Source organism: Mytilus edulis, chromosome 6, assembly GCF_963676685.1.
Source record: "Mytilus edulis chromosome 6, xbMytEdul2.2, whole genome shotgun sequence".
NCBI lineage: Eukaryota > Metazoa > Mollusca > Bivalvia > Mytilida > Mytilidae > Mytilus > Mytilus edulis.
In genome coordinates this window covers 37,340,189-37,352,694 of record NC_092349.1, presented here as the reverse complement: position 1 = coordinate 37,352,694, position 12,506 = coordinate 37,340,189, and the positions used below count along the sequence as shown (strand labels likewise).

The 12,506-nt window shown below is 32.5% G+C and overlaps 1 protein-coding gene across 1 annotated transcript in view; it reads right to left on the bottom strand.

Moving 5' to 3' along the window:
• LOC139529060 (uncharacterized) overlaps positions 1-11,149 on the bottom strand; it is a 70,957-nt gene extending 59,808 nt beyond the window's left edge. Inside the window, exon 1 of the mRNA XM_071325303.1 lies at positions 10,658-11,149. Within this exon, the coding sequence (XP_071181404.1) occupies positions 10,658-11,102 (445 nt within the window). The 5' untranslated portion in view covers positions 11,103-11,149. The remainder of the gene's footprint in view (positions 1-10,657) is intronic.
• Positions 11,150-12,506: the final 1,357 nt, after the last annotated feature.

Below are 12,506 nucleotides of genomic sequence, written 5' to 3'. Positions count from 1 at the left end.
TAAGAGTATCAATGCTATTAATTTATGACAAGATCTTAATCAAGTAATTATTTTGGTTTGTTTAAATATTTAGGAGGTCAGTATGACCTCCTTTTTTGTGATGATGTTTTCCTTTTAAGCTGGGAAAAATTGTTTGTATCAACAAAAATAAAAACACAAAGTTCATCTAGAATTATGTTTTTATCATTTTTTTATGTTTAGATCATGTAGATTGTCAGCAAGATGAAAAGAAAAAAAAAATATGCAGCTCAAAAGTCAAAATGTGGATAAGCTGAGGTTCAAGGTCCTACTTTTGCAGATTTTCATATTTTGCATGAATGAATTTAAAGTTTATACCATGGACAGCAGAGAAAGAAAAAAAAAACTTTCAATTTTCCTGCTTCTGAAGGATAAATGTAAAACATCTTGTTTTTGGTAAGTTTTATGCTCTGTTTTAATAGTGTTGGTGCATTCATCTGTCCAGTCCTTCCTCTAAATTGTATCCTCTTTAATTTCAGTAAGTAGCCTGTGGATTTACATATATATACTCAAAATTTAGTACTAATATTAAGGGATTTTAGCATGACATCCTGTCGAATGCTTGTTAATCATGTTTATGTTCCAGAACATATGAGTATTTAGACTAGGCGTACAGTCTGCCCAATTTTAAGAAGTTGGTCAAGTTTATTAGAAACAAATATACATTACAGATCAACATAACTGAAATCTTTAATAGATTAATACAAAAAGTTTAATTGCAGTAGAAATAAAAATACATGTTTTGTTGAGCTCTGGTATTAGACAGTACAAGTACCGGGTATACTCAAATGGTCTGATTGTATGCATATGGTCGGACTGTAAGAGTATACTTATATGTTTCGGACCATAAACGTACGGTCCAAATACTTATATGGTCTGAAACATTTATACATGTCTTAAAATAAGTATCTGACAAACACGTTGGTGTTTGTGAACTTGGTAATAAGTTATTCGATAGAAATATAATGTTTTCAGATTATAAAAATAAAAATATCCCATATTTACTTTTAATAAAGAAGAAGATTATTGATGTATGTATAACTGTAAAATGAGACAGCAATCCAACAACACAAAAAATAAGTATGAAACAATATATTTTTTTGTATCAATGTTATAATCATGATAACCCCTGTCAAAATGCAACCATGGTTGACCATGGTTACCATCGCTAACCATTGATAACCATGGTCAAACCATGGTTGACTGTGCTGAAAACCATGGTTAACCATGGTTAACCATGATTGTGACCATGGTCAACATCTGACCATGGTTGACCATGCTCTATCTAACCATGGTTAACCATGGTTTTCCACGTTTGTGACCATGGTAAACATCTGACCATGGTTGACCATGGTCAATTTGACAACCATGGTCTAATCAACCATGGTCAATTTGACAACCATGGTCTTGGTGAATAAATATTGATCTGGATTATACCCATGGGAATTTATAACAAATTGTAAATTACTTCGAGACTTTCAATATTAAAAAATCGTGCTCGTTTTTTCAGTGGTACAATGTTATTGACAATTTTTAATTTCTTTCTTCCCAAGAGGTAAATTGTGACCTTTCATGATTATTTCAATAACAATATATTCTCTATACATTTTAAAACACACATAAACTGAGCAGTAAAGCTATAGTGGCAGAGAATGCTATTTACAGTCGGGTCAAATTTGGGACTTACAAACTTTTACAAACTGGAAGTTGGAACTTACTTTCGATCAGTATTCCTTGTTTTTTAACAGTTGTACGCTGTCATTTAACGATGTATTTCTTTCTTCCAAAGACGTAATTTCTGACTTTCTCTCCAAGTTCATAAATCTGCCTTTCTTTATCATTATACGGCATATTTTAAGAACTTGAAAACATAATTTTCAGAGTGATATCTTTAGTCTTTATTGTTTATGTTTATTCGCCAACCGGAAACACATGCGACGTCATGATCAATTATTATCACCAACCGTTAACAATGATTCACTCAGTGCGAAACATTTAAATGACTTGGAACAAACGTCACGTGATCTCAGTAAAGTTATTTCGCGCTTTAAAAATCAAGTGAAGGATTTGATGTCCAGTGTTGTCACGTAAAGAAGATTTGTTATCAGATAAGTACATTCACAGGAAATCTGTTTGATATTTTGTTTAAAAGATGTAAAAATTGTTACAGTATTTGATTTGGCTTTCATTAATTGAACACATGCCACCTGAAATAGGTCTTTAAACTTTTTTTGTCAGTGTCAGTTATCCATATCAACATAAATTTTATATTTAATTGTTTTTAATTCCAGGTGTAACTGATAAAACTGTACAATATGAAAATTTTGTCAATGGTAAAATAATTTACACAATCATTCTTTTGTTTGAAAGGTAAACCAAAAAAAAAAGGGGGTGTACAATTATTTGTTTAAACAAAAACATGTTCATAATGTTTATTTTGTTGGGTGTTTTTATTATTGAAAATTTGCAAAAGAAGATAAAACATTTTTGATCCTTAAAATCTGTTATTGTATACAAATTATCAAGAACAATTGATTCTTTGTGGAAAATTTTATGTTCTTGCAGGTGGAAACTGCTTTGCATTTTATGGATGAACATTTCTGCAAGGGTAGCTTTAAAGAGTTTCATGCAATTTAGCATTTGTTGGTAGTCCTGACACGAAAAGGAAGAGAAGTATACAGGCTCCATAACAAGTAGACTAACTGTTTCAAGATAATTGAAGATTGATTTGACAAGAATGTAAAATGGCCAACCATGGTTTAATGGAGATGGTTGACCATGGTTGACTCATTAATAACCATGGTTGACCATGGTTGGAACCACGGTTGACCATGGTTGGGACCACGGTTGACCATGGTTCGAACCACGGTTGACCATGGTTGTAACCACGGTTGACCATGGTTCCTACCATGGTTGACCATGGTTCTAACAATGGTCAACCATGGTCATTAAAACCATGGTTAACCATGGTCGGCCAATTAACAATTTTGTCAAACCATGGTCAACCATGGTCATACAACCATGGTTGACCATGGTTAACCATGGTTCTGACCATGGTTCAAACTGCACACTGACAGGGGAATTTCCAATATGTCCGAAGATTTCAAGGTATTTTTACATTGAAATAAAACACAAATTGAACTCCGTCAGAACTTCAAAAGCTTAAAGATATATTGTTTCTGTTGTCTGCATTTTGTATAATATATTGAAATTCTAGTGAATAATGGAATATGTTATTATAATTGCCTAAAGTTTTAACATTGATCTTTATATATGATATAAATAACTTGGGAAAATACCCAAACGTTATAAAGAAGAATATATTAATTGATTATTATATACCGGTAGTATTAGAATAGGAAGATGTGGTATATTGCTAATTTGACAACTCTCCATCAGAGACCAAAGGATGTAAGAGGTTAGAAACTGATGACATTGGACAACCTTTAACAATCAGTAAAATCCATACCGCATAGCTATTTTTATTAAAAATCATATTATTGCTACATGTATGCAAAAATTTTTATATAATACTTCAGATTTTATTGGTTCTTTTTCAGAAGGATTGAAATTCATCATCTAGAATAAATGGAGAAAACATAGAAACAAGACCAGAATAAATTCAAAGACAAAAGTTGGATCAGCTATTATTTCCATCACTCAGTCAATGATTTGAAGTTCTTTTAAATACCAAAGATATTGAAACCACAATAATGTCAATGTTCTGTGCGCTGAATGACCAAAAAGTGGACTATAAGATCACACAATGCTGGATGATAAGAAACTATTAATGTTTTGTGTGGAGGGATATTGTGAAAAAAATAGATTTACTTAAATAGCTACTGTAAATTCAAGAATTGTTGTGAGGGTTTATATTTGCAAAAATTGCAACACAGATGTAAACGCAATAATTTAAACTCCCATTTAGAAATATTTTATATGAATTAAACTGATCTCAAAATCGTAAAAAATTAAAATCTCATATTAGTCTTAAATGACAAAAATCCAATAATAAATGCACGCAATAATTTCTGAATTTACAGTACTAGTATGTTCAGCCTTATATTAGAGTTTTTCATTGTTTTCAAATGGTAAATAATAGTGTTTCAAGAAAGTATTCTATAATTCATAAATAAACATATATTGATACTTACATTATCTACTTTGTTGTTTAAAAGTTTAGTTTTGAACAGTTATAGAACAATATGTTGAATTAACATTTCCAAAGAAAAAAGATATTCAATTAAAAAGATTCATCTTATAACAATTTACTACCAAATAGAATACATTGTAACATACACATTACTGTATATTTATATCTATATATTTATAATTTGAATCCCATAGGATTTTATTTTGTCCCATGGGATATTAAAAATCCCATGGGATAATAATAATCCCATGGGATTTTTTTTGTCCCATGGGACAACAAATATCCCATGGGACTACAATTATCCCATGGGACCAAAAAAAATCCCATGGGATTTAACCAAAATCCCATGGGATAATGGTAAATCCCATGGGATTTTGCCCTGTCCCATGGGATATTGAAAATCCCATGTTTTTATAAATCAAATAGAAAAATAAATATAATAGTAACAGTAGAAAATGAATGAAATTATTGAATCCCATGTAATTCCGCACATTTTGGTTATATTCATGACATTGTAGCTCTTATTTGAGGCGGCGGCGGATTTGCAAATGAGTGTTTTGCAAATTTAAAGTGTCCAGTGTTTAAAATCAATGAACCGATTGACACGTGCCAAATAATATAACAGCTGATTAAACAATCATATTCTTTAACTTAAGTAATTAACAATTGTATCGAAAAGATTAATACTTGATTATCATAATAAAATGTATTGTTCTTATCTAAAATGATTAAAAGGACAAATAATTTTGTTTTTGTTTCATTTATATTTCCCGACAAAGTTATTTGCATAAGGTTTTATCTTTGATGTGCGCCAACTAATAAGTAAGAGTGTGGTCAGCTTGGTAAAATGTTTATGTAAGAGACATGAAGACAAAATGAATATATATATTTATAATTTTTTTGTTTTTATTTAAATTCCGACAAAGATGCGTGTATATACAAATGGCTTCACTAAAACATGAGTAAATTCCGAAAAAAAGCTATAAAACATGATTTTTATTTTTCCACTTTCTATTACTGCTTTATACGTACTAGTACGAATAACGATTGAATTGAAAAAAAATCATGTGGCGTCCTTGGGGTTTATCAAAACCACTAGTTTTCAACCAGTTTGATATCAGTTTACAAAGGCTTCATACGGTACTTATTTATTTGAAATTGTTTGACATTTTTTTTCTTCAAAAAGTAAAAGAAGTTTAAAATAATAATTTAACGAGTTTTAGTCAGATTAGGTTTTATTTCAAATATATATATGAAAGAGATAAATGTTTTCAAAATCACGGTTCCACAGTGTTTAGTACATTATTTACATAATTTCCTGCATTTGTTAATTTAGAGTTAAAGATATAATGTTTTCCTTTAAGAAGATCTTGTTTGTGAGAAGCGAATCCAATTTGTATTTTTTTTTATTACAAAATTATTTGTTTAACATATTGTATTAAATATTTTATGAAATAACGACTATGTGGTATGTGCTTTACTCGTATGTGCATTACTCACTGTTGAAGGCCGTAGCGTAACTTATAGTTATTAATTTCTGTGTCATTTTGTCTCTTGTGAATAGTTGTCTCATCGCCAACCCTACCACATCTTTTTTTTATATTGGTTGCATGTAGTAGAAATTTATTATCGTATTGAACTCGTTTTTGTCCAGAAATATATTGCTCAAACGTGTTCTTCATATGATAATAAATTTTGAAAATGAACCATAGCATACGCAAAAGATATAAACTTTGTCTATATACATCTATTTACATGTAGTTGGCTTTAAATAATTAATTTTAGAAATAATGACTACGTGATATGTACTTAACTCACTGTTGAAGGACATAGGGTAACTTATAGATATTAATTTCTGTGTCATTTTGTCTCTTGTGAATAGTTGTCTCATCGCCAACCCTACCACATCTTTTTTTTTTTATATTGGTTGCATGTAGTAAAAATTTATTATCGTATTGAACTCGTTTTTGTCCAGAAATATATTGCTCAAACGTGTTCTTCATATGATAATAAATTTTGAAAATGAACCATAGCATACACACACAAAATAATCTCTGTCTAAATCCGTCTGTTTACTGGTAGCTTGGCATGCATTAAATAAGTTTGGTTACATGTAGTTAATATTTTTTATTAGATAAAATTTTGAAAAAGTACCATTGCAATCGCATAAGGGTGGTTGCATGTAGTAAAAAGTTTATTATCTTATTGATGACGTTTTGTCCAGTAATACATCGCTTAACGTCTTCATATAAGAAAATAAATTTTGAAAAGTGCACCACAAGAAACAAAATAATGTGTTTAGGCTCCATACCTGTCTATTGTTCGAACGCATGTCCGTCGTCGCCCGTCATCAATTGTTTAAAAGGGGTTCCCAACCCAGGACAAGTATAAGTGTATCGTCAAAAAAGGGGGCTCCAACGAGTAAACTCTTAACAAGAGACCAAAATGACATAGAAATTTACAACTATAGGTCACCGTAAGCTCTTCAACTATGACTACTGAAATGTTTGGTTATTTTGTTATTCAAATGATTAATTTTTTATTTATTTTTCAGGCAGCACAGAATGGGTTCCTTCACCTAACAGACGTTGCCTTGACAGAAAATCCGCAGCCGTTCAAACTCTCCGATTTTAAACCAAGCAGACATCAACTTATAGATTCTGACTCTCAAAGTATTCTCCAAAAGTTCGATGCAACTAAGTTAGGTACACCGTTCGACGTTAATGGTAACGGTAGTTGTCTTTTTAATGCTGTGTCCGTCGCACTTTGCGGTACAGATGATCTAGCTACAGAACTCCGCTACCGTACATGTATAGAAATGGTGTTACAAAAAGACCATTACACAACAATACCAAAAGCAAAAGATCTAATTTTGATTTCGCCAAATTACATTTCATCCACATTTGATTGTTCCTCAAAACATGGTTGGTCGTCCAGTTGGACACTTTTGGCTCTATCTCAAGTTATTGGTATTCCTATAAAATCAGTGTACCCGCCAATGAATGGCCAACAAGATTTCTCGTTCAAATCACTAAACTTTACAACAGTTCCTAGGTTATGTCAGAATAACGACAAGAAAATAACAATCATAGTGCTATGAAATGTAATGTAAATATCTGTGTATATATATATATATATATATAAATGTGAATTAAAATATTTAAAAGAAATATATATATTCTGTCATTTATTAATATGAACATCAAATTAAAAAAACCTTCATTAGATATAATATATTGTTCTGGCCAGGAGACCCATTTATTATTTACAAGAAATAATTACAAAATACACTTGAGAAAAAAAACTTCTTCATTCTGAAATAAAAACACATTAATAGTATTTCAACAACAATTCATTTATTAGTATCCAACTTTACCAATCTTGTCCATTAAACACAACAAATAGCATGATTCCCGTGTAATCAGTTATGTAATTAGACACGTGTCAAACGGTTCATTGATTTTCGGCACATCAAAGAAATACAGGCACGTGTCTAAATAATGTTGAATATCTTATTTATCTATGATTTATTTTCTACAAAAATTGAAATTTATGCATTAAATATCATTCTCTACCATAATATGAAAAGAAATTACATGTAACAGCACTCCATCTAGTCCTTAGTGGCATGTTATAAGTCCTTAGTGCACTAAGGACTCCTTAGCAGTGTTTAGACGCACCCCATTTTTTTTTACATATTTCTTTCTTGTACGATATAATTTCATTTTAATATTCTATAGTATAAATTGTTGAAATACTTCTTTTTATATTTCGCCGAGGACTTTTAACGAGCAGTAAAATACGGATTGCGCCAATCCAATTTTATTTAAAAAAATAAAAGATCAATAACAGATCATAACAGATAAAAAAAACACATGATTTTATTTCTTCATATAATTAAATAAGGTTGTGATTATTGTGTTGTGTCTGGGCGGGGAATTATCTCAGTATTTATGAATATAGGGCTGCCACATTGCATACAAAACTATTTGTTTCTTTTTTAAATTCAAATATTTCAAGTCGGTAATCTACCGAGGTAGTGAAACATAATATTTTACATTTCAAAATAAATTGAAAGTAACAGAGTTCACTTGTTGGTCCGATAAGTTGAATGAATGAATGAATACTTTATTTGCAAGAAGCATATACATGCTATGGCAAACGAAAATATATACAATATATGACAAACAAAAGACAGCAGAGAACAGTAGTTACAGGGTATACAATAATATTATGACAATATATGCGATCTAATTTTCCAAGCTGCATTTAAATAGTTACATAGTTTTACTGTCAGAGATTTAGAATGAGCTTGTAATAAATTATCTAACTTGTGCCGATTTGGCCAAGAACAGTAGAATAAAGGTAAAAATTCTATACGCACAGATCTATACGCTGGACATGATAAAACAAAATGATACTCGCCCTCTAAAACATTCATATTACAACACATACAAATTCTGTTTTCTCTTTGAGTATTTAGATAACGACCAACTTCAACATTTAATTTAAGTGTGCCGCTACGTAGTTTTGTTAATATAGATACATTACAATGAAAATCTAAGTATTTTTCAAAACCAAATTCTAGTTTATATCGTTTATAAATACAAAGTTTATTACATTCTTCTAAAGCTGTATTCCAGCTTTGTAAAAATTGATCTTTAATACGTGTTTTTATACAATCAAATGATAATTTACTAGTATCTTGTGAAATCCATACATCATAAAATCCAAGGTTACATAACAATTTTTTTACGTTAGACGCCCAATTAATTTTACCATTATTTGCATCTTTGTACAAAAGTTTATAAACTTCATATACAATATGAGGTTTATTAGTTACAATATGAATCCAATATTTCAGGATTTTATATTTTCTCAAAATATGCAATGGCAGGTGCCCAAGTTCACCATATAAAAAATTTGTAGGGACTTTTTTACCAAGTTTCAAAATAAATCTACAAAATCTATTATATATAAGCTCTATATCACCAGCACGATGAAAACCCCATATTTCAGACCCATAACTTAAAACGGATCCAACCATACTATCGAATAGGAAAATTTGTTGTTCAGTAGTCACATATATTTGTTTCAATGAATTTATTTATTAACTCTAGGGTTTGATTTAGATTGGACAAATTACCGTAAAAACATCATTTTGTTTTAAGCCAGTTGATATTAATTATATAATATTAAACTATTAATGAACCGGATATTGCTCACTGAGTAGGTCATAAAAGGTTCTAATTGTGGTAAAATCATCTTTGTTGAAACTTTGTTGAAAAAACAAAAATTATGACCTGATCGGACTATAATGAAAATACTAAATAAGTGTTTTATTCGTATTTTTATACGTTTTTACGTTTTATTTCATATGACAATGACATGGGCATATACATACAAGAATAATTATCTTATTTTAAATAAAAATGTCACACTTTTATCTGACAATGAATGGACATTTAAATAACGTATTTTAAAGCACACAGGTGCAATCAAGATCGATTAAATGTACAAAGGTAATAAATCTGGCTAATCCGATTATGTTGTCACGCGTCATTAATTTTCAGTTCATCCGATGGGCAATAAACCAATTAACAGCCACGCGGTGTTGGGAGAGAATCTTTGGAGGAAATTGGGAGTAGAATCCGTGATTCGCGGTGTCACACCGCTACACTCGAAAATCGGTGATAAAAGTTCGCGATTACAAACTCTCTGGGCGTACTGTATGATAGTCTGTCTTGTGTCAGGTTAAAGTTTTTGGTCAAGGTAGTTTTGAATGAAGTTGGTCCAATCAACTTGACACTTATTACACATGTTTCCTATGATCATGATATACGATCTTTCTAATACGAGACTTCACGGTTAATGACGCCATATTGGATAGGGGGCAGATTTTCTGGCTGGAGGGGGAAATGGTATGAAACTACGGGAAAAGCTATGTGTGTTTCCAAGCAACTGTTCAGTTTCCATGATGTTTTCCCCTATTTTTCATACCGTTTTCACCCCCAGTATGAAAATTTGCCCCCTATCCAATATGGCGTCATTAACCGTGAGGTCCCGTATTTTAATGCCAAATTAGAGTTTTGACCCCAATTTTATGGTCCACTGGTTTACAAAATGATTTAAAGTCCGAGGGTGTTTTCCATTATGCGGTTTGTACCGGGTTTGAACCATTTACTGCGGACTATTTTGGTTCTTCTAGTTCGTCTCAACAGACAATCCAATTGAACCAAACCTAGGGTTCGTGTTCCATTTCCGGTTCGACTGGTACAGTTGGTAGGAACCTCATAATGAAAAGCAGCCCGAGATTATGGTGTTTAGTATAACTTTTGGTAACTGCTAACGGCTTTTATCAGTTTATGCTAAAAGAATATTTTCAACAGATGTTCCTGAAAAAAAATATTTGATAAAAACAAAGAATTTCATATAGTAACTGGTCTTGGACCAGTAATGCCCATAGAATATTTTTATAAATCTTACCGCCAGTTTCTTCTGAAAGAAAATACAAAAGCTTTGATAATGCAATTTTTGCACCTTTTCTTTGAGGAAGGCAAGTCTCACTTTTTGGTTTCAGAAAACTACACAACAATTCTTCTCCGTAACAAAAGATACTGGACATGGAAAACAACATAACATGCTTTGGGCTCAATGTAGATGATGATGAAGAAGCTTCATCAGTGCACTTATATCGTTCTGTTTGGCAAAAAGCTTTTGAGAAGTTTTTTGGAGCCATTCCATTACAATGGGAAATTTTAAGCATACATAAAGAGAACTCGTTTCTTTTCTTTAAAGCCGAGACACTGTTGTTAAGTAACGCAATCAATGGTTCGTTCGAGTGGAATTCAACAAAAACAGGATCGTCTATTTGATCTGTTGATTTGCGACGTTTTTTGGCTCCAGAGCAGGACGGCACGTCAGAATCCATTGCTTCCAGTAAATCAGGGGAGATAAAGGGGTCTCGGTAAAGTGAGAAACGGAACAGAAACGAAACAGAGCGAAACGAAACGAAACATGGCGAAACGAAACGAAACACGGCGAAACGAAACGAAACAGAGCGAAACGAAACGAAACGGAACGGAACATGGCGAAACGAAACGAAACACAACGAAACGGAACAAAATCTGTATTTTGAGGAACGACCCATAAAAAATCAATGCTAGTATAGAGAGCCCTTTTGATCTAAATCATCTAATTGTTTGCTCAAAAATCGTTAAAACGAACAATCACGCCCTGTTTCTTAGAGCCTGGATCTGTCTCCGATCTCCGATTTTTTACAAGAGATCGGATTTAATCTGAATGTGTGCATATCTTGCCATAGGCGGATTCCGAGGGGGGGTCCCCCCTTTTTCATGGGAAAAAATTCGGTGATTAGATAATCACGGAAGCATGACTGGAGTGTGCCCGCCTTCTGTTAGTCAGCCCCCCCCCCCTTTATGAAAAGTTCTGGATCCGCCACGTACTGCGGCTTGCTGACTACGAAAACAACGCATTCCGTACCAGTCAAGTTCTATCTGTGCTTTATAGTCTCGAACATTGTTATAGTTAATAACAGTATGATTAATATCATTGTATATGCAATTATCTGTAATAGGTCATTTGTTGTTAATGCATTTAGTGCCAATTAATTTAAGGTATTTGTATTCATGAATGAAACATTTACATGTATGTATCGCAAGTGAAATAACCATGTAGCCAAAATACTTCAATGGTATGGATGGATGGATGGATGGATGGTTGTTTAACGTCCAGTGGCAAGTCAGATGCATATTCAGGACGAGAACATGATAATGATAAATGAATATTAACCCCGCTTTGTACTAGACCGACACGCTAAGCCGGATTTTTAACGTGCTAGCTCACAAGGTAACAGTTCGCAGGAAGACATGTCACCTTACCCGGACACATTATTCTGACTCCGGGCCGACCACTCTTTGCTCTAACTCCTTAATGCCGCGTGCTTGGCGGAGAAGCAGCAAATACCAATTTTCAAGTCTTTGGTGTGACCCGGCCGAGGGTCGAACCCACGACCTACCGCACTCGAGGCGAGCACGCTAACCATTACACCACCGAGGCGGTCCCAATGGTATGGACACTTTGACATATACCTTAAGGTCGGTATCTATATAGAAGGATCTGAATGTTCAGGATGGATGCATTCACCAGGGTGGAGTTATATGTTGCTATAACATGGTCAAATCTGACCTTGGACGTTGATTAAGGGGGCTGACCATGTTGCAACCTGAAGTCTCCTTTGAAAGTACATGTGACCTTTAAAATGTTTAAACCAAGAATCAAATCAGTTTATAATTTAAATAGTTTGCTTACAAGT